Below are 24174 nucleotides of genomic sequence, written 5' to 3' on the forward strand. Positions count from 1 at the left end.
CGAGGAGCTTTATTTGTAGCACATTGAGTGCAAACTGAGACATAATCTTTAACATCTTGAGAGAGAGTAGGCCACCAGACATACTGTTTAAGATTCCGAGTCGTGTTACTGACGCCAGGATGTCCAGAGAGAGGACTATCATGAGCCCAATGGAGAATCTTTGGACGGAGACGTTCAGGAACAAATAATAAACCGTCAGGAGGTTTAAAGGAAGAAGGAAGATCCTTTTGAGCAGACTGTAAATCCTGTAAACAAGAGGTTGATAATTGAGCTATGACTTCTTGTGGATGAAGTATGGTACCAGATTCTGAAGTAGAGGTAGATTGAAACTGCCTGGATAAGGCATCCACTTTTATATTCTTAGAACCAGGTATATAGGAAAGATTGTAATTAAAACGTGAAAAGAATAAAGACCAACGAGCTTGTCTGGAATTCAATTGTTTGGCAGTTTGGAGATAAAGAAGATTTTTATGATCCGTGAGTATGGAAAATGGAAAGGTAGTACCCTCCAACCAATGCCTCCATTCGTCCAGAGCCATCTTGATGGCTAATAATTCCTTATTGCCAACGTCATAATTTAATTCAGAAGAAGTAAATTTCTTGGAAAAGAAACCTACAGGATGAATCTTACCCGTGTCAGGTATTCGTTGGGAAAGAACAGCCCCAGCAGCAACAGAAGAAGCATCCACTTCAAGGATAAATTGAAAATCCGGATTTGGGTGACGGAGTATGGGTGCAGAAGAAAAGGCCTTTTTGAGAGACTCAAAGGCCTTAATAGCCTCTGGGGACCACTCTTTACAATCTTGCCCCTTTCTAGTGAGTGACGTGAGAGGAGAAGTAATAGTAGCAAATCCTTTGATAAATTTCCTGTAATAATTGGCAAAGCCAAGAAACCATTGTAGAGCCTTAAGAGAATCAGGTCTAGGCCAGTCCAAAATGGAAGAAAGTTTATTCGGATCCATTTCAAATCCAGATTCAGATATTACATAACCCAAGAAGGGTATGGATTTTTGATGAAATGAACATTTCTCCAACTTGGCAAATAGATGATTGTCTCGTAACCGTTGCAAAACCTTCCTGACATGGTGTACATAATCTTGATAATTGTGGGAAAAAATTAAAATATCGTCAAGGTAGATAATGACGAAGGAGTTCAAAAAATCCCGAAAGATCTCATTCACGAAGTGTTGAAAAACAGCAGGGGCATTACACAGCCCAAAGGGCATGACCAGATATTCATAATGCCCAAATCGAGTGTTAAAGGCTGTCTTCCATTCGTCACCTTTGCGCATGCGAATAAGGTTATAAGCACCACGAAGGTCCAGTTTGGTAAATATTGTAGCTCCTTGAAGATAAGTAAACAGTTCAGGAATAAGAGGCAGAGGGTAACTATTCTTGACTGTGATTTGATTCAAACCCCGATAATCAATACAAGGTTGCAGTCCTCCATCCTTCTTTCCCACAAAAAAGAAACCTGCCCCAAGAGGAGAAGAGGAAGGTCGAATAAAACCTCTAGCCAAACTATCTTGGATATATTCCTCTAAGGCAACATTCTCTGGCCTTGAGAGCGGATACGTCTTGCCACGAGGGTAGGTTGCCCCAGGAAGTAGATCAATGGGGCAATCAAAAGTACGATGTGGGGGAAGACGTTCTTTCTTGGAAAAAACATCAACGTAATCTTGATAAGGTGTGGGTAACGACCCAGAGGTGTCAATAGTGAGAGCAATAGTGAGAGGCACTTTCGTGGGTATTTGAAGACACCTATTTTGACAAGTATATCCCCAGGAAATGAGTTCGCCTTGAGTCCAGGAGAATGCAGGATTATGTAACTGGAGCCAGGGAAGACCCAATATTATGGGAAATTGAGGAGTCGAGATTACATCAAAACATATTGTCTCTGAATGAAGAATTCCTACAGAAAAGAGAATGGGTCTAGTAGCAAACTGGATAAGTCCGGAACCCAAAGGATCTCCACTAACAGTGGAGACTGGAATAGAACACTCCTTTTTGCTTAATGGAATAGAGTGAGTAGTTACAAATGTGGAATCGATGAAGACTCCTCCAGCACCAGAGTCAATAAGAGCTTGAGTATGAATCCTGTCTCCTCCAATTTGAAGAGTAACCGGAACAAAAAGTTTATTATTGAGGGAATGAGATCCTATTTGGCTTAACTTAGCTCCCTGGACAGAAGTTAAGCCCTGGCTTTTACCGGTCTTGTAGGACAATCTTTTAATAAATGTCCTTTAAGGCCACAGTATAAACACAGTCCAAGAGAGCGTCTCAGACGTTCAGTTTTAAGTTAATCTAATGGTGCCAATTTCCATTGGTTCAGTCTGATCGGAAGGTGGAGAAGCGGGAGTTAAAGGGTTAGAGATGCGAGGCACCAGACGAAAAGGTCGATTAGAAGCTTTCTGATTTCTCTCTCTTTCTTGTTGGCGTTCGCGATATCTGGAATCGAGACGAATACAAAGATTTATCAGAGCTTCTAGAGATTCTGGAATTTCACGATAGACCAACTCATCTTTGAGACGTTCAGAGAGTCCTTTGCGAAAAGCTGCTCTAAGAGCTCCCTGATTCCAGGTAGTCTCAGAAGCTAGAGTGCGAAATTCAATGGCATATTGAGATACAGGTTGACCACCTTGTCGTAAGTCTAGAAGAGAAGCTTCAGCAGCGGCAGACCTCCCTGGCTTATCGAAGACATTTGAAAAGACAGAGAGGAATGTATACACATCCTGGAGTATTGGATCATTCTTTTCAAGCAAAGGTGATACCCAGGCTAAGGCTCTACCTTTCATTAAGGATATAAGGAAAGTGATTCTAGAGGAGGGAGTTGCAAAGAGAACCGGACTATTCCGGAAGTGAAGGCGACACTGATTAAAAAAAACCCTACAATCCTCAGGATTCCCATCATATTTGTCCGGAAGAGGTATCCTGGGACTGAGCTGAGCTTGTGTCTGATTGGTAGGATTCGTAGGGGGAGAGGGATCCAAAGGAATAGGATTAGGAGGTATAGGAGCAGCCATATTCTGAAGTAAAGTAGTTATCTGATCCAACTTTGCGTCCAAGGATTGTAAGTGGGTAGCATGAGATCCCAATAACTGTCCCTGGTGGGTCACGGCCATGGATAATTCAGTGGGGTCCATCTTTATGGCCCGTTTGTAATGTCAGCCGTAAAGGACCAGCCCAGGATTCAACCCAACTGCTAGCGTGAAAAGTAAAAAACACACGCTAGCACACTGAGAAATATCCAGGACGTGACCCACTCAGGATTGAAGAAAGCAAATGTCCTTTTAAGAAGATAAATAAAACTAAGTGAAATTCCTTTAGCAAGTGATAAAGCAAATGTCCCTTTAAGCAGGTTAGTAAACAAACAGAGATTCCTTTTAGCAGGTTTGGATAAAGCAAATGTCCCTTTAAGCAGGTTAGCAAATAAACAGAGATTCCTTTTGCAGGTTTGGATAAAGCAAATGTCCCTTTAAACAGGTTTAATAAACAAACTGAGATTCCTTTTAGCAGGTTTGGATAATGCAAATGTCCCTTTAAGCAGGTTAGTAAACAAATAGAGATTCCTTTTAGCAGGTTTGAATAAAGCAAATGTCCCTTTAAGCAGGTTAATGAACAAACAGAAATGTCTTCCTCTTATTAGATTTGAATAAAGCAAATGTCCCTTTATGATGATTAGCAACCAAACAGATATTCCTTTTAGCAGGTTTAGATAAAGCAAATGTCCTTGTATGCAGGTTAGCAAACAAACAGAAAATCCTTTTAGCAGGTTTAAATAAAGCAAATGTTCTTGTATGCAGGTTAGCAAACAAACAGAAAATCCTTTTAGCAGGTGTAAATAAAGCAAATGTCCTTGTATGCAGGTTAGCAAACAAAAAATAATCCTTTTAGCAGGTTTGTTTTAGCAGATATCTCCAAAAGCAGGTTAAGCAAACTGACAGAGAATATTCAGGCAAGGATTCAGGCAAGGGAGACATAAAAGAATTTACTCACACAGGTCCGGTCCAGAAGGTAGGAAAGAGAAAACAAACGAGCGCAAATTCAGATCTCCCGCCGAGATTTGAAGGCAGGGAGACTCTGACGTCAGGAGGAGAGCCAGATACCACGTCACGTTGCTAGGCAACGTGACGTGATACAGAGGGGATCTGTGAGCCGCGGCGACATGGCAATGAGCGGATCCAATTCATGACAGTATTAACCCCTAAACCTAAGTCTAACCCTAACCCCACCTAATTTAAATATAATTTAAATTATACAAAATTAATTTAACATAATTAAATAAATTAATCCTATTTAAAACTAAATACTTACCGATAAAATAAACCATAAGCTACCTACAATATAACTAATAGTTACATTGTAGCTAGCTAAGGATTTATATTTATTTTACAGGATACTTTTTATTTATTTTAACTAGGTACTATAGTTATTCTATTTAATAACTACCTAGCTAAAATAAGTACAAAATTACCTGTAAAATAAAACCTAACCTAAGTTACAATTACACCTAACACTACACTATCATTAAACTAATTACCTAAACTACCTACAATTAAATTAAATAAACTAAATTACTAATTAATAAACACTAAATTACAGAAAATAAAAAAAGAATTACAAGATTTTTAAACTAATTACACCTAATCTAATCCCCCCTAATAAAATAAAAAAGCCAACCAAAATAATAAAATGTCCCTACCCTATACTAAATTACAAATAGCCCTTAAAAGGGCCTTTTGCGGGGCATTGCCCCAAAGTAATCAGCTCTTTTACCTATAAAATAAAAATACAATACCCCCCCCCAACATTACAACCCACCACCCACACACCCCTACTCTAAAACCCACCCAATCCCCCCTTAAAATAACCTAACACTAACCCCCTGAAGATCACCCTACCTTGAGCCGTCTTCACCCAGCCGGGCACAATTGGTCCTCCAGAGGGTCCGAAGTCTTCATCCGATTGGGGCAGAAGAGGTCCTCCAGATGGCAGCAGGCTTCATCGAGGCTGCATCTTCTATCTTCATCCTTCCGGAGCGGAGCGGGTCCATTTTCAATCCAGCCGACGTGGAGCATCCTCTTCAAATGAAGTCCTAACGAAGAACGCCGGTATTACGAGTCTTGGAAGAAGTGAGCGGTAGACCCTCTCCTGTCCAGACTCCTACCGCATTTAAAAGTCAGTAGTTAAGAGTTTTATGGGCTTACACCGGAACATAAAGCTCTTAACTAAAGTGCTAAAAAGTACACTAACACCCATAAACTACCTATTAACCCCTAAACCGAGCCCCCCCCCCCACATCGCAAACACTAAAATAAAAAATTTTAACCCCTAATCTTCCGACCCCAACGTCGCCGCTACTATAATAAATGTATTTGTCAGCCGTAAAGTACCAGCCCAGGATTCAACCCAACTGCTAGCGTGAAAAGTAAAAAACACACGCTAGCACACTGAGAAATATCCAGGACGTGACCCACTCAGGATTGAAGAAAGCAAATGTCCTTTTAAGAAGATAAATAAAACTAAGTGAAATTCCTTTAGCAAGTGATAAAGCAAATGTCCCTTTAAGCAGGTTAGTAAACAAACAGAGATTCCTTTTAGCAGGTTTGGATAAAGCAAATGTCCCTTTAAGCAGGTTAGCAAATAAACAGAGATTCCTTTTGCAGGTTTGGATAAAGCAAATGTCCCTTTAAACAGGTTTAATAAACAAACTGAGATTCCTTTTAGCAGGTTTGGATAAAGCAAATGTCCCTTTAAGCAGGTTAGTAAACAAATAGAGATTCCTTTTAGCAGGTTTGAATAAAGCAAATGTCCCTTTAAGCAGGTTAATGAACAAACAGAAATGTCTTCCTCTTATTAGATTTGAATAAAGCAAATGTCCCTTTATGATGATTAGCAACCAAACAGATATTCCTTTTAGCAGGTTTAGATAAAGCAAATGTCCTTGTATGCAGGTTAGCAAACAAACAGAAAATCCTTTTAGCAGGTTTAAATAAAGCAAACGTTCTTGTATGCAGGTTAGCAACCAAACAGAAAATCCTTTTAGCAGGTGTAAATAAAGCAAATGTCCTTGTATGCAGGTTAGCAAACAAAAAATAATCCTTTTAGCAGGTTTGTTTTAGCAGATATCTCCAAAAGCAGGTTAAGCAAACAGACAGAGAATATTCAGGCAAGGATTCAGGCAAGGGAGACATAAAAGAATTTACTCACACAGGTCCGGTCCGGAAGGTAGGAAAGAGAAAACAAACGAGCGCAAATTCAGATCTCCCGCCGAGATTTGAAGGCAGGGAGACTCTGACGTCAGGAGGAGAGCCAGATACCGCATCACGTTGCTAGGCAACGTGACGTGATACAGAGGGGATCTGTGAGCCACGGCGACACAGCAATGAGCGGATCCAATTCATGACAGCACCCCCCTCTCAAGGACCCCTCTGGGGGACAGGACCAGGCCTAGCAGGATAAGCTTCGTGAAAGGCCTTAATCAAAGCAGGGGCGTGTATATGCTGGGCTGGTTCCCAAGTCTGTTCCGTGACCGGATAACCCTTCCAATGGATGAGATAGTATAGTTTCTTGCCACGAAGTTTGGAATCCAGAATGTGAGCAATCTCAAACTCAGGCTGTCCCTGTACCAAGAGAGGCGGAGGTTTGGGCAGAGATTTAGAAAATCTATTAGATTTCACCGGTTTCAGGAGAGAAACATGGAACACAGGGTGAGCTTTGAGAGTCTTGGGAAGAGCAACTCGGTATGCAGTAGAACAAACTTGACCCAGTATTCGGAAAGGACCCACATATCGAGGCCCCAATTTGATAGAAGGTTGTTTGAGATGAAGGTGACGAGTAGAAATCCACACCTTGTCTCCAGGACGAAAATTAGGAGCCTTCTTCCGTCTGCGATCAGCAAAAAACTTGTATCTTTTAGAAGCTTTGGAAAGAAGATCACGTATCTTACGCCAATGTCGAGTTAATCTCCGAGCAGTTTGATCAGAAGCAGGATTTTCAGAAGAGGAAGTATACAGAGGAAATGTTCTGGGTTGAAATCCATAAGCTGCAAAAAAGGGAGAAGACTGAAGAGATGAATTATAACGAGCATTATGGGCCAACTCCGCTAAAGGAAGATAACGAGTCCAATTAGAATGATGATGGTCCACATAATGTCTAAGGTAAGTCTCCAGACATTGGTTTACTCTCTCGGTTTGGCCATTAGACTGTGGATGATGAGAGGTTGACAAAGAGACTGTAGTGCCAAAATGTTTGCAGAGCCATTTCCAGAACCGAGAAACAAATTGTACCCCTCTATCGGAGACGATGTCCATAGGAAAACCATGTAATCTCACGATATGCAAAAGGAAAAGCTCAGAAAGTCCCTTGGCAGATGGAAGACCAGGCAAAGGAATGAAATGGGCAGACTTCGTAAACCTGTCGACCACCACTAAAATAGTGTTGTTTCCGGCAGAAAGAGGAAGGTCTGTAATAAAATCCATAGATAGATGGGTCCAAGGCTGGTGAAGAATGGGTAACAGTTGAAGTAAACCAGAAGGGAGTTGACGAGGAGCTTTATTTGTAGCACATTGAGTGCAAACTGAGACATAATCTTTAACATCTTGAGAGAGAGTAGGCCACCAGACATACTGTTTAAGATTCCGAGTCGTGTTACTGACGCCAGGATGTCCAGAGAGAGGACTATCATGAGCCCAATGGAGAATCTTTGGACGGAGACGTTCAGGAACAAATAATAAACCGTCAGGAGGTTTAAAGGAAGAAGGAAGATCCTTTTGAGCAGACTGTAAATCCTGTAAACAAGAGGTTGATAATTGAGCTATGACTTCTTGTGGATGAAGTATGGTACCAGATTCTGAAGTAGAGGTAGATTGAAACTGCCTGGATAAGGCATCCACTTTTATATTCTTAGAACCAGGTATATAGGAAAGATTGTAATTAAAACGTGAAAAGAATAAAGACCAACGAGCTTGTCTGGAATTCAATTGTTTGGCAGTTTGGAGATAAAGAAGATTTTTATGATCCGTGAGTATGGAAAATGGAAAGGTAGTACCCTCCAACCAATGCCTCCATTCGTCCAGAGCCATCTTGATGGCTAATAATTCCTTATTGCCAACGTCATAATTTAATTCAGAAGAAGTAAATTTCTTGGAAAAGAAACCTACAGGATGAATCTTACCCGTGTCAGGTATTCGTTGGGAAAGAACAGCCCCAGCAGCAACAGAAGAAGCATCCACTTCAAGGATAAATTGAAAATCCGGATTTGGGTGACGGAGTATGGGTGCAGAAGAAAAGGCCTTTTTGAGAGACTCAAAGGCCTTAATAGCCTCTGGGGACCACTCTTTACAATCTTGCCCCTTTCTAGTGAGTGACGTGAGAGGAGAAGTAATAGTAGCAAATCCTTTGATAAATTTCCTGTAATAATTGGCAAAGCCAAGAAACCATTGTAGAGCCTTAAGAGAATCAGGTCTAGGCCAGTCCAAAATGGAAGAAAGTTTATTCGGATCCATTTCAAATCCAGATTCAGATATTACATAACCCAAGAAGGGTATGGATTTTTGATGAAATGAACATTTCTCCAACTTGGCAAATAGATGATTGTCTCGTAACCGTTGCAAAACCTTCCTGACATGGTGTACATAATCTTGATAATTGTGGGAAAAAATTAAAATATCGTCAAGGTAGATAATGACGAAGGAGTTCAAAAAATCCCGAAAGATCTCATTCACGAAGTGTTGAAAAACAGCAGGGGCATTACACAGCCCAAAGGGCATGACCAGATATTCATAATGCCCAAATCGAGTGTTAAAGGCTGTCTTCCATTCGTCACTTTTGCGCATGCGAATAAGGTTATAAGCACCACGAAGGTCCAGTTTGGTAAATATTGTAGCTCCTTGAAGATAAGTAAACAGTTCAGGAATAAGAGGCAGAGGGTAACTATTCTTGACTGTGATTTGATTCAAACCCCGATAATCAATACAAGGTCGCAGTCCTCCATCCTTCTTTCCCACAAAAAAGAAACCTGCCCCAAGAGGAGAAGAGGAAGGTCGAATAAAACCTCTAGCCAAACTATCTTGGATATATTCCTCTAAGGCAACATTCTCTGGCCTTGAGAGCGGATACGTCTTGCCACGAGGGTAGGTTGCCCCAGGAAGTAGATCAATGGGGCAATCAAAAGTACGATGTGGGGGAAGACGTTCTTTCTTGGAAAAAACATCAACGTAATCTTGATAAGGTGTGGGTAACGACCCAGAGGTGTCAATAGTGAGAGCAATAGTGAGAGGCACTTTCGTGGGTATTTGAAGACACCTATTTTGACAAGTATATCCCCAGGAAATGAGTTCGCCTTGAGTCCAGGAGAATGCAGGATTATGTAACTGGAGCCAGGGAAGACCCAATATTATGGGAAATTGAGGAGTCGAGATTACATCAAAACATATTGTCTCTGAATGAAGAATTCCTACAGAAAAGAGAATGGGTCTAGTAGCAAACTGGATAAGTCCGGAACCCAAAGGATCTCCACTAACAGTGGAGACTGGAATAGAACACTCCTATTTGCTTAATGGAATAGAGTGAGTAGTTACAAATGTGGAATCGATGAAGACTCCTCCAGCACCAGAGTCAATAAGAGCTTGAGTATGAATCCTGTCTCCTCCAATTTGAAGAGTAACCAGAACAAAAAGTTTATTATTGAGGGAATGAGATCCTATTTGGCTTAACTTAGCTCCCTGGACAGAAGTTAAGCCCTGGCTTTTACCGGTCTTGTAGGACAATCTTTTAATAAATGTCCTTTAAGGCCACAGTATAAACACAGTCCAAGAGAGCGTCTCAGACGTTCAGTTTTAAGTTAATCTAATGGTGCCAATTTCCATTGGTTCAGTCTGATCGGAAGGTGGAGAAGCGGGAGTTAAAGGGTTAGAGATGCGAGGCACCAGACGAAAAGGTCGATTAGAAGCTTTCTGATTTCTCTCTCTTTCTTGTTGGCGTTCGCGATATCTGGAATCGAGACGAATACAAAGATTTATCAGAGCTTCTAGAGATTCTGGAATTTCACGATAGACCAACTCATCTTTGAGACGTTCAGAGAGTCCTTTGCGAAAAGCTGCTCTAAGAGCTCCCTGATTCCAGGTAGTCTCAGAAGCTAGAGTGCGAAATTCAATGGCATATTGAGATACAGGTTGACCACCTTGTCGTAAGTCTAGAAGAGAAGCTTCAGCAGCGGCAGACCTCCCTGGCTTATCGAAGACATTTGAAAAGACAGAGAGGAATGTATACACATCCTGGAGTATTGGATCATTCTTTTCAAGCAAAGGTGATACCCAGGCTAAGGCTCTACCTTTCATTAAGGATATAAGGAAAGTGATTCTAGAGGAGGGAGTTGCAAAGAGAACCGGACTATTCCGGAAGTGAAGGCGACACTGATTAAAAAAAACCCTACAATCCTCAGGATTCCCATCATATTTGTCCGGAAGAGGTATCCTGGGACTGAGCTGAGCTTGTGTCTGATTGGTAGGATTCGTAGGGGGAGAGGGATCCAAAGGAATAGGATTAGGAGGTATAGGAGCAGCCATATTCTGAAGTAAAGTAGTTATCTGATCCAACTTTGCGTCCAAGGATTGTAAGTGGGTAGCATGAGATCCCAATAACTGTCCCTGGTGGGTCACGGCCATGGATAATTCAGTGGGGTCCATCTTTATGGCCCGTTTGTAATGTCAGCCGTAAAGGACCAGCCCAGGATTCAACCCAACTGCTAGCGTGAAAAGTAAAAAACACACGCTAGCACACTGAGAAATATCCAGGACGTGACCCACTCAGGATTGAAGAAAGCAAATGTCCTTTTAAGAAGATAAATAAAACTAAGTGAAATTCCTTTAGCAAGTGATAAAGCAAATGTCCCTTTAAGCAGGTTAGTAAACAAACAGAGATTCCTTTTAGCAGGTTTGGATAAAGCAAATGTCCCTTTAAGCAGGTTAGCAAATAAACAGAGATTCCTTTTGCAGGTTTGGATAAAGCAAATGTCCCTTTAAACAGGTTTAATAAACAAACTGAGATTCCTTTTAGCAGGTTTGGATAATGCAAATGTCCCTTTAAGCAGGTTAGTAAACAAATAGAGATTCCTTTTAGCAGGTTTGAATAAAGCAAATGTCCCTTTAAGCAAGTTAATGAACAAACAGAAATGTCTTCCTCTTATTAGATTTGAATAAAGCAAATGTCCCTTTATGATGATTAGCAACCAAACAGATATTCCTTTTAGCAGGTTTAGATAAAGCAAATGTCCTTGTATGCAGGTTAGCAAACAAACAGAAAATCCTTTTAGCAGGTATAAATAAAGCAAATGTTCTTGTATGCAGGTTAGCAAACAAACAGAAAATCCTTTTAGCAGGTGTAAATAAAGCAAATGTCCTTGTATGCAGGTTAGCAAACAAAAAATAATCCTTTTAGCAGGTTTGTTTTAGCAGATATCTCCAAAAGCAGGTTAAGCAAACAGACAGAGAATATTCAGGCAAGGATTCAGGCAAGGGAGACATAAAAGAATTTACTCACACAGGTCCGGTCCAGAAGGTAGGAAAGAGAAAACAAACGAGCGCAAATTCAGATCTCCCGCCGAGATTTGAAGGCAGGGAGACTCTGACGTCAGGAGGAGAGCCAGATACCACGTCACGTTGCTAGGCAACGTGACGTGATACAGAGGGGATCTGTGAGCCGCGGCGACATGGCAATGAGCGGATCCAATTCATGACAGTATTAACCCCTAAACCTAAGTCTAACCCTAACCCCACCTAATTTAAATATAATTTAAATTATACAAAATTAATTTAACATAATTAAATAAATTAATCCTATTTAAAACTAAATACTTACCGATAAAATAAACCATAAGCTACCTACAATATAACTAATAGTTACATTGTAGCTAGCTTAGAATTTATATTTATTTTACAGGCAATTTTGTATTTATTTTAACTAGGTACAATAGTCATTCTATTTAATAACTACCTAGCTAAAATAAGTACAAAATTACCTGTAAAATAAAACCTAACCTAAGTTACAATTACACCTAACTCTAAACTATCATTAAACTAATTACCTATACTACCTACAATTAATTACAATTAAATTAAATAAACTAAATTACTAATTAATAAACACTAAATTACAGAAAATAAAAAAAGAATTACAAGAATTTTAAACTAATTACACCTAATCTAATCCCCCTAATAAAATAAAAAAGCCAACCAAAATAATAAAATGTCCCTACCCTATACTAAATTACAAATAGCCCTTAAAAGGGCCTTTTGCGGGGCATTGCCCCAAAGTAATCAGCTCTTTTACCTATAAAATAAAAATACAATACCCCCCCCCAACATTACAACCCACCACCCACACACCCCTACTCTAAAACCCACCCAATCCCCCCTTAAAATAACCTAACACTAACCCCCTGAAGATCACCCTACCTTGAGCCGTCTTCACCCAGCCGGGCACAAGTGGTCCTCCAGAGGGTCCGAAGTCTTCATCCGATTGGGGCAGAAGAGGTCCTCCAGATGGCAGAAGGCTTCATCGAGGCTGCATTCTTCTATCTTCATCCTTCTGGAGCGGAGCGGGTCCATCTTCAATCCAGCCGACGCGGAGCATCCTCTTCAAACGAAGTCCTAACGAAGAATGAAGGTTCCTTTAAATGACGTCATCCATGATGGCGTCCCTTGAATTCTGATTGGCTGATAGAATCCTATCAGCCAATCGGAATTAAGGTAGGAAAAATACTATTGGCTGATGTAATCAGCCAATCGGATTGAAGTTCAATCCGATTGGCTGATCCAATCAGCCAATAGGATTGACCTTGCATTCTATTGGTTGTTCCAATCAGCCAATAGAATGCGAGGTCAATCCTATTAGCTGACAGTATCAGCCAATAGGATTTTCCTACCTTAATTCCGATTGCTTGCTATTATACAAATCAATTACAATGTTTCACATCGAGATACATGATTCTCAGAGGAATTATTCACACACTTATGCTATATATTGATTTCTAGAGAGTTTATCGGCTAGATTACGAGTTTTGCGTTAGGAGCTGTGCGGTGCTAACGAGCAGTTTTTTCTCATTGCTCACTTACCTGCAGCGCTGGTATTACAGGTTTTTACAAACCCGGCGTTAAAATGCAAGTGAGCGTTGTGCAAAATTGAGCCCCATACCGCACTCCAATACCAGCGCTGCTTAAGTCAGCGGTGAGCTGGTTGTACGTGCTCGTGCGCGATTTCCCCATAGACATCAATGGGGAGAGTCGGCTGAAAAAAAGTCTAACACCTGCCAAAAAGCAGCGTAAATCTCAGTAACGCAGCCCCATTGATTCCTATGGGAAAACACATTTTATGTTTACACCTAACATCCTAACATGAACCCGAGTCTAAACATCCCTAATTTTATACTTATTAACCCCGAATCTGCCACCCCCGACATTGCCAACACCTACATTATTCTTATTAACCCCTAATATGCCACCCCCGACATCGTCGACACCAACATTATTCTTATTAACCCCTAATCTGCCACTCCGGACATCGCCGCCACCTACATTATACTTATTAACCTCTAATCTGCTGCCCCCAATGTCGCCGCAACCTACCTACACTTATTAACCCCTAATCTGCTACCTTTAGATCCTTTGATTTGGCTATTGTGTAAGACTCCCAAAGTAAATTATAAACTTCATAGACATTTATTCAACATACTGTTGAATAGTGTTAAGTTCTTAATAGTAAAGAATTGGAAAAGCAAAGTGGCTCCAGCTCTCGACATGTGGTCAAGTAGAGTTTCAGAATTCCTGGAACTAGATGAATATTACTATATTAAAAACAATAAGATGGATGTGTACGCGGAGATGCTGACCACTTGGGAATTTTATATTAAACATACAACCCATAACCTAGCAAACCCATTACTATAATATTTTGATGCGGTTTGGATCTCAGTGGATGAATGTGTCACGAGTTGATCTATACAATCGAGCAAACTCTTTTACCTTCTCTCCTCTTCTACTTTTCTTTCAACTGCTCTTTTTCTTCTATTTTTCTTCTTACCCTCATATATATTTCATATTATTTGTGAATGAACAGAAAAGGGTACCTTTATTCATTCTTTGTTACACTATTAATATTTTGAAAAATGTTACTGACTTTGTTATTTCATGAAGGAGCTGCGTCTCCCAATCATACTGTAAACCATTTTTTGCTTTTTCAAATAAAGTAGGTTTAAAAAAATAAATAAAAATAAATAAATAAATAAATAAATTACATAAATTAAATACAATTAAATAAATTAAATTAGCTAAATCACAAAAAACAAACACTAAATTACAGAAAATAAAAAACAAATTACAGATCTTTAAACTAATTACACCTAATCTAAGAGCCCTATCAAAATAAAAAAGCCCCCCCAAAATAAAATAAAACCCTAGCCTAAACTAAACTACCAATAGCCCTTAAAAGGGCCTTTTGCGGGGCATTGCCCCAAAGAAATCAGCTCTTTTTCCTGTAAAAAAAAATACAAATACCCCCAAAAGTAAAACCCACCCACCACCCATACAACAAACCCCCCAAATAAAATACTAACTGGATCAGCTAATAGGATTTTTTCTACCTTAATTCCAGCCAATCGGAATCTAAGCCAATCGGAATCTAAGGGACGCCATCTTGGATGACGTCACTTAAAGAGATATTCATTACGAAGAAGCCGTAGTTTGAAGAGGATGCTCCGCGTCAAAAGCCTTGAAGATGGACCCGCTCTGCGCCGCAAGGATGAAGATAGAAGATGTTGTCTGGATGAAGACTTCTGCCCGTCTGGAGGACCACTTCTGCCCGTCTGGAGGACCACTTCTGCCGGCTTTGTTGAGGACATCTTGTCGCTTGGATGAAGACTTCTCCCGGTAAGTGAATCTTCGGGGGTTAGTGTTAGGATTTTTTTAAGGGTGTATTGGGTGGGTTTATTTTTTAGGTTAGGACTTTGGGCCTGCAATAGAGATAAATGCCCTTTTAAGGGCAATGCCCATCCAAATGCCCTTTTCAGGGCAATAGGGAGCTTAGGTTTTTTAAGTTAGTATTTTATTTGTGGGGTTCGTTGTGTGGGTGGTGGGTTTTACTGTTGGGGGGTATTTGTATTTTATTTTACAGGAAAAAGAGCTGATTTCTTTGCGGCAATGCCCTGCAAAAAGGCCCTTTTAAGGGCTATTGGTAGTTTAGTTTAGGCTAGGGTCTTTTTATTTTAGGGGGAAGGGGTTTATTTTGATAGGGCTCTTAGATTAGGTGTAATTAGTTTAAAGATCTGTAATTTGTTTTTTATTTTCTGTAATTTAGTGGGGTTTTTTTGTGATTTAGCTAATTTAATGAAATTTATTTAATTGTAGTGTAGTGTTAGGTGTTAGTGTAGCTTAGGTTAGGTTTTACTTTACAGGTAAATGTGTATTTATTTTAGCTAGGTAGTTATTAAATAGTTAATAACTATTTAATAACTATTTTACCTAGTTAAAATAAATACAAACTTGCCTGTAAAATAGAAATAAACCCTAAGCTAGATACAATGTAACTATTAGTTATATTGTAGCTAACTTAGGGTTTATTTTACAGGTAAGTATTTAATTTTAAATAGGAATAACTTAGGTAATTATAGTAATTTTATTTAGATTTATTTAAATTATATTTCAATTAGGGGATGTTAGGGTTAGGGTTAGACGTAGGTTTAGGGGTTAATACATTTAATATAGTGGCGGTGATGTTGGCGGTGGCAGATTAGGGGTTAATAAATATAATGTAGGTGGCGGCGATGTTAGGGGCGGCAGATTAGGGGTTAATATTATTTAACTAGTGTTTGCGAGGTGGGAGTGCGGCGGTTTAGGGGTCAATATGTTTATTATAGTGGCGGCGATGTCCGGAGCGGCAGATTAGGGGTTAATAATTTTATTTAAGTGTTTGCGATGCAGGAAGGCCTCAGTTTAGGGTTTAATATTTAGTTTTTGGGTGTTAGTGTACTTTTTAGCACTTTAAATATGAGTTTTATGCTACGGCGTTGTAGTGTAAAACTCATAACTACTGACTTTAAAATACGTTACGGATCTTGGAGGTAGAGGGTGTACCGCTCACTTTTTGGCCTCCCAGCACAGACTCGTAAGACTAGCACTATGGAAGTCCCATAGAAAAAAGGGTTTACGAAGTTTACGTAAGTCGGTTTGCGGTAAGGCCAAAAAAGTGTGCTGGGCCCCTAAACCTGCAAGTCTTGTAATAGCAGCGGGTGTAAAAAAGCAGCATTAGGACCTGTTAACACTGCTTTTTTACCTTACCGCAAAACTCGTAATCTAGCCTTATGTGTTTTTAAACGTGTAATATTCAATAGTAAAACCAATAAAGATAAAGTATAAATGGTTAAACAATCGTTCCTGTATTACTCAGTGAGAATTTCTCCTATACAATTGTAGGGGTAAAGCACTCTTTTTTGTTAAAGAATTTTGCCTAGATTTAGAGTTCTGCGTTAGCCGTCAAAACCAGTGTTAGGGGCTCCTAACGCTGGTTTTGGGCTACCGCTGGTATTTAGAGTCGTGTAGGTAAAGGTCTAACGCTCACTTTGCAGCCACGACTTTTCCATACCGCAGATCCCCCTACTCCATTTGCATATCCTATCTTTTCAATGGGATCTTTCTAACGCCGGTATTTAGAGTCTTGGCTGAAGTGATCGTTAGAAATCTAACGACAAGACTCCAGTCGCAGAAAAAAGCCAGGAGTTAAGAGCTTTCTGGGCTAACGCCGGTTCATAAAGCTCTTAACTATTGTGCTCTAAAGTACACTAACACCCATAAACTACCTATGTACCCCTAAACCGAGGTCCCCCCACATAGCCGCCACTCTAATAAAATTTTTTAACCCCTAATCTGCCGACCACACACCGCTGCAACCTACATTATCCCTATGTACCCCTAATCTGCTGCCCCTAACACCGCCGACACCTATATTATATTTATTAACCCCTAATCTGCCGCCCCCAACGTCGCCGCCACCTACCTACAATTATTAACCCCTAATCTGCAGACCAGACCTCACCGCTACTATAATAAAGTTATTAACCCCTAATCCGCCTCACTCCCACCTCAAAAACCCTATAATAAATATTATTAACCCCTAATCTGCCCTCCCTAACATCACCGACACCTAACTTCAAGTATTAACCCCTAATCTGCCGACCGGACCTCGCCGCTACTCTAATAAATGTATTAACCCCTAAAGCTAAGTCTAACCCTAACCCTAACCCTAACACCCCCCTAAGTTAAATATATTTTTTATCTAACGAAATAAAATAAATCTTATTAAATAAATTATTCCTATTTAAACTAAATACTTACCTGTAAAATAAACCCTAATATAGCTACAATATAAATAATAATTATATTGTAGCTATTTTAGGATTAATATTTATGTTACAGGCAACTTTGTATTTATTTTAACCAGGTACAATAGCTATTAAATAGTTATTAACTATTTAATAGAAACCTAGTTAAAATAATTACAAAATTACTTGTAAAATAAATCCTAACCTAAGTTACAATTAAACCAAACTCTACACTATCAATAAATTAATTAAATAAACTACCTACAATTATCTACAATTAAACCTAACACTACACTATCAATAAATAAATTAAATACAAATACCTACAAATAAATACACTAACTAAAGTACAAAAAATAAAAAAAGATCTAAGTTACAAAAAATAAAAAAAGAACTGTTACAAAAAATAAAAAAATTTTTTACAAACATTATAAAAATATTACAACAATTTTAAGCTACTTACACCTACTCTAAGCCCCCTAATAAAAAACAAAGCCCCCAAAATAAAAAAATGCCCTACCCTATCCTAAAATAAAAATTGAAAAGCTCTTTTACCTTACCAGCCCTTAAAAGGGCCTTTTGCAGGGCATGCCCCAAAGAATTCTGCTCTTTTGCCTGCAAAAAAACACACATATTACCCCCCCAACATTACAACGCACCACCCACATACCCCTAATCTAACCCAAACCCCCTTAAATAAACCTAACACTAAGCCCCTGAAGATCTCCCTACCTTGTCTTCACCATGCCGGGTATCACCGATCCGTCCAGAAGAGGGTCCGAAGTCTTCATCCAATCCGGGCGATGTCTTCATCCAAGCCCAAGCGGGGGCTGAAGAGGTCCATCATCCGGCTGAAGTCTTGATCCAAGCGGGGGCTGAAGAGGTCCATCATCCGGCTGAAGTCTTCTATCAATCTTCAATCTTCTTTCTTCCGGCTCCATCTTCATCCCGCCGACGCGGAACATCCATCCTGGCCGACGACTTCCCGACAAATGACGGTTCCTTTTAGGAACGTCATCCAAGATGGCATCCCTCGAATTAAGGTAGGAAAATTCTGATTGGCTGATGGAATCAATCCGATTGGCTGATCGGAACAGCCAATACAATGCAAGCTCAATCTGATTGGCTGATTGGATCAGCCAATAGGATTGAACTTGAATCTGATTGGCTTGGATGAAGACATCGCCCGGATTGGATGAAGACTTCGGACCCTCTTCTGGACGGATCAGTGATACCCGGCGTGGTGAAGACAAGGTAGGGAGATTTTCAGGGGCTTACTGTTAGGTTTATTTAAGGGGGGTTTGGGTTAGATTAGGGGTATGTGGGTGGTGGGTTGTAATGTTGGGGGGGGTATTGTATGTTTTTTTTTTACAGGCAAAAGAGCAGAATTCTTTGGGGCATGCCCCGCAAAAGGCCCTTTTAAGGGCTGGTAAGGTAAAAGAGCTTTTCAATTTTTATTTTAGAATAGGGTAGGTAATTTTTATATTTTGGGGGCTTTGTTATTTTATTAGGGGGCTTAGAGTAGGTGTAATTAGCTTAAAATTTTAATATTTTTATAATGTTTGTAAATTATTTTTTTATTTTTTGTAACTTAGTTCTTTTTTTATTTTTTGTACTTTAGTTAGTTTATTTAATTGTATTTATTTGTAGGTATTTGTATGTAATTATTTATTGATAGTGTATTGTTAGGTTTAATTGTAGATAATTGTAGGTAGTTTATTAAATTTATTTATTGATAGTGTAGTGTTAGGTTTAATTGTAACTTAGGTTAGGATTTATTTTACAGGTAATTTTGTAATTATTTTAACTAGGTAGCTATTAAATAGTTATTAACTATTTAATAGCTATTGTACCTGGTTAAAATAAATACAAAGTTGCCTGTAAAATAAATATAAATCCTAAAATAGCTACAATATAATTATTATTTATATTGTATCTATATTAGGGTTTATTTTACAGGTAAGTATTTAGCTTTAAATAGGAATAATTTATTTAATAAGATTTATTTTATTTCGTTAGATAAAAATTATATTTAACTTAGGGGGGTGTTAGGGTTAGGGTTAGACTTAGCTTTAGGGGTAAATACATTTATTAGAGTAGCGACGAGGTCCGGTCAGCAGATTAGGGGTTAATACTTGAAGTTAGGTGTCGGTGATGTTAGGGAGGGCAGATTAGGGGTTAATACTATTTATTATAGTGATTTTGAGGCGGGAGTGAGGCGGATTAGGGGTTAATAACTTTATTATAGTAGCGGTGAGGTCCGGTCGGCAGATTAGGGGTTAATAATTGTCTGTAGCGACGTTGGGGGCGGCAGATTGGGGGTTAATAAATATAATATAGGGGTCGGCGGTGTTAGGGGCAGCAGATTAGGGGTTCATAGGGATAACGTAGGTTGCGGCGGTGTACAAAGCGGCAGATTAGGATTTAATAATAAAATGCAGGGGTCAGCGATAGCGGGGTCGGCAGATTAGGGGTTAATAAGTGTAAGGCTAGGGGTGTTTAGACTCGGGGGAACATGTTAGGGTGTTAGGTGCAGACTTAGGAAGTGTTTCCCCATAGGAAACAATGGGGCTGCGTTAGGAGCTGAATGCTGTTTTTTTGCAGGTGTTAGGTTTTTTTTCAGCTCAAACGGCCCCATTGTTTCCTATAGGGGAATCGTGCACGAGCACGTTTTTGAAGCTGGCCGCGTCCGTAAGCACCGCTGGTATTTAGAGTTGCAGTGGCTGTAAATTATGCTCTACGCTCCCTTTTTGGAGCCTAACGCAGCCCTTCTGTGAACTCTAAATACCAGCGGTAATTAAAAGGTGTGGGGGGAAAAAAGCATGCGTAGCTAACGCACCCCTTTGACCGCAGAACTCTAAATCTAGGCGTATGTAACAAATTTTTCTATGAGTCTCCTTAGTGCTATATTGCCCCCCTAATTGGTGCTTGTTGATTACAAAAATGTTTTGCACCTATAGGTTCTTACCATTAGTATCACTTTACCTACTATCTTGTTACTATAGCTTCATCGGGATGCCAAGTTGACCCTTCTACACTCCGAAGAACCTTGATTAGGAATGGTCTTTGTGGCTAAGAAACCACTTTTTCGGAAGGGAAACAGGGTGAAAAGGTTAAGATATGCTAAAACTCCCAAATGTTGGACTGAAGGTCAGATGAACAGATGGAAGTATGAGTGCTTGCTGTCTTCAGTAAACATTGTAGAGGGTCTGTCCTGGTTTTGGGCTGCATTTCTGCCAGTAGTATTGGCGATATTGTCTGAATTGGTGGGTTTATGAATGCTGAAATATACAGACAGGTTTTAATTCATCATGCCATTCCTTCTAGAAAGCTCCTGATTTGAAATGGTTTTATTTTTCAGCATGATAAAGATCCCAAGCATACTGCTAATGCAGTGAAATCATATTTGGAGAGAAAAACTGCTGATAAAACACTGACAGTCATGGACTGGGCTCCACAGAGTCCAGACCTGAATATTATAGAGGCAGTATGGGATCATCTGGACAGAGAAAGAAATAAAAGACAACCTAAATCTAAAGAAGAACCCTGGGAAGTGCTGAAAGACGCCTTATATTATATTATATTACATATATATATATATATATATATATATATATATATATATATATATATATATATATATATATATTATATTATATTATATTATATACCAGAAGATTAATTCAGAAAATGTCCTGACAGTCTCCCTAAAGGAGTTCAAGATGTGCTTAGTGTTAAGGGAGGTCGCACAAAATACTGATTTTTTTCTGAAGAAGTCATTTGTTCTGAAAATTGTGGGTTTTTTATTATTTTTATACATAGCTCCTGTATGTTTGTATCTTAATAAAGAGACTGAAAAATAAATATGGATATGTATATATACAGTATATATATATATGTACTGTATGTATAAATATATATGTATAGGTATTAATATATATTGTACCAAAATACCATCAGATATATATAGAAATATGTATTTATGAATAAATAGAATGTTGAGAGCATTGGAATGTGAAATATTCGTTAGCGTACATGAAAATATACAATCGAATTTGGGGTGTTGGTTTTATTTTCCCCATTTTTTATATCCATTAACATCTATGGGGGAATACATGAACATGCAGTTCAGTTTTTTGCGCTTGTTGGGTTAGTGCATGAGCAAAAACAGTGTACTTTCAACTCCTAATATAAGCGCAATCCTACGAGCGCAAAAATCTTACTTCTAGAGCAATTAACGCTCGAGCAGGAGCGATAATTAGCACTCCACTTGTAATCTGGCCCTATATGTTCTATACTATTGCTTAGTGTACGCAATATTATAACATAGTCCTATGTATGTATATACCTTTCATACATATTACTCCGCATGATTAATTCCAAATGCAGTTGTGCAGGACTTCTCCAATTCTTAGAACAAAGTGGAGATCCTCTTTTGGAAAAAAAATCTATTGGGATCTGTTATACCTATTATGGGCTAGATTATATGGTGGAGAGCAAAATATTGCTTCCGCAAAAGCGATATTTGCACTCCACTTAGCAATACCAGCGCACGCAAATGTGCACTGGTATTGCAAGTTAGGTGTAATGAATTTGCGCTCACCGAGAGCGTGCTTTCATAGCCTCCAATGGGAGTCTTGTTCTCATGCTGTCAGGCATGGCATTGTAACTAGTACAGCAAAGGGGGTAAGTCGCAAAGTGATGGGCAGCAAATCTAAATATGATTATATACATTTATATTTATTGAGTATACACAGTCCCTATAGACCGCAATTTAAAGGCACTTTTAATGCCGTTCTTTTAATTACACCCCACTCACGCCAACTTTAGCCCCAAAAAACTGCTTTGTGCAGTTATTTCTTAAAAAACAAAAGATGCTACAATTTTTTTTTTTTTTTACAAAAGGCACTACAGATTTGTTTTTTTTTTTTTTGGGGGGCAGTTGGGGCACATTTAAAAATTAACCAGAAGTCTGGCCTCTATTTAATTTTTTGAGCGATATTTACTTCTGCAAGCTCACAGTAGCAATAACCAGCCACTTGTATTGGCTTGTTATCCGTTAACTGGCGTGGGATAAGCTAGCGCTCCACTTGTAATCAATCCCTATATGTGTAGTTTATATCTATGCACATAGGTTTTATTATGCAGATACTAAATATTGATCATGAATATTTTTATCAGCAATGTACACAGTGTATTGATTTTGTAAACATGTAACTATATGCAGTCTTTGCTTATTCAGGACATTGATTTACAAGTATCTACGGTGTACCTGTTTATTTGTATGTAGTGGTTATCTAGTGAGTTAGGCAAATTACATGCTAAATATGTACGTATTGTTTAGTATATGCATGTGTATATATGTATCAGTATGTACATACTGATACTTATTTCATGTACGGTTTTATAAACTTTGTATTACTTTAAGCATAAGTTTATGTATTTCAGAATTCATCAGAAAAAATAGTCCAGATATCCAGATTTATTCCTTTTGTCCTTCAAGAGATCAGGAGTTTTCATTCTCTTAGAAGCAAAGTCCACCTAATTGACCACCAGGCCAGAATCCTCTTTGGGAAATGTCCCATGATGGCTTAGGGGTTAGCTAAGTTGGCTTGAAAGCTGAAGGTTGATAGTTCAAATCCAACTATGGTTGCTTGCTTTAACCAGAAATCCTGCAAATGTGGTCGCCTTTTATCTAATTTGTCCTGGACCAGGAAGATATGGCAGTGTTTGTCCCTGTACCTGTCTCTGAACTGGGCCAAGGTTTTGACTCTTAAGAAGGAAGGGACTTTCAGACTATCTTAGATTTGAAAACCTTAAGTAAAATCCTAAGGAGTATCTACCTTCAAGATGGAAACAATTAACACATTTTTACCCTTAATCTAACAGGGTCAGTTCATGCCTATTACAACATTTTAAAGTAAAAGCAATACATTGTAAAATCTGCTTGTTCTTGCAATAGATTAGTATCTTTTCTATATAGTGTTTGATATCTCTCTGGCCTAGACCGTGATCTATACTTGTATACAGTGAGGTAACATAGTGATGTTACCTCACTATATACAAGTATAGATTATGATTAAATGGTCTTGCCATTTCACTCTTCCCAGTTCTCTTAATAACTGGGGTGAGCCCCTAAGGTAATATGGAAGAGTTTTCAAATATTTCTGAATATTTGTTTATGGGCTTTTATGAAGAGATATTTATTAATAATAGCCCTTGGAGACTGAATTTGGTTCTCTATAAGAGATTCATTGATGACATTTTATCATCTAGGAGGATTATAATGAACTGCTCCAATTATTCCTGGAAGATATAAGTAGCAATAACTATTTATATAAATTTTACTAGTTAGAAAAGTAAACAAAAAATTAACTTTCTGGACATTGATGTGATAAAATAAGAGAACATTTGTGCAACATAAAAAATGGGGTTAAAGGACATCTTCTCTCTAAACATTTTAAGAAGGTGCATAATCAGAGTATAGCTTACAACATTGGGGGTTAAAGATGTGGTACAGAGAAAAGAGGTCAGATAGGAAAACCTGTATCCAAAATAATATGCAATAAAGTATTCACTGCTGACCTGTAACTTGTGGCTCTATAGTGAAGAAATGATGTGTCTTCCAGACAATAATGTCAACAGCATACAAAAAACATTCACAATCATGATGGCGCTCACCCTCTCCTTGTGCCTCACCTGGCATGTCCTGTGATCTCTACGCAGTGGAGCCTTAACAGCTTTCACACTTGCTCCTAGGATTTTCCTTAGCCGCTCCATGATCAACTCTTCACAGTCTACGT

The 24174-nt window shown here is 38.9% G+C and overlaps 1 protein-coding gene across 1 annotated transcript; it reads right to left on the minus strand.

Moving 5' to 3' along the window:
• Positions 1–851: 851 nt before the first annotated feature.
• On the minus strand, positions 852–24151 carry LOC128640454 (uncharacterized; the record flags this gene model as incomplete). The annotated part of the gene is made up of 3 exons (XM_053692933.1): positions 24071–24151; positions 8397–9083; positions 852–1538 (listed from the first exon to the last, which is right to left on the minus strand). Coding segments are annotated over exons 1-3 (1455 nt in total), but the record flags the coding sequence as incomplete, so codon positions are not given.
• Positions 24152–24174: the final 23 nt, after the last annotated feature.

This window comes from Bombina bombina, chromosome 9 (genome assembly GCF_027579735.1).
Source record: "Bombina bombina isolate aBomBom1 chromosome 9, aBomBom1.pri, whole genome shotgun sequence".
NCBI lineage: Eukaryota > Metazoa > Chordata > Amphibia > Anura > Bombinatoridae > Bombina > Bombina bombina.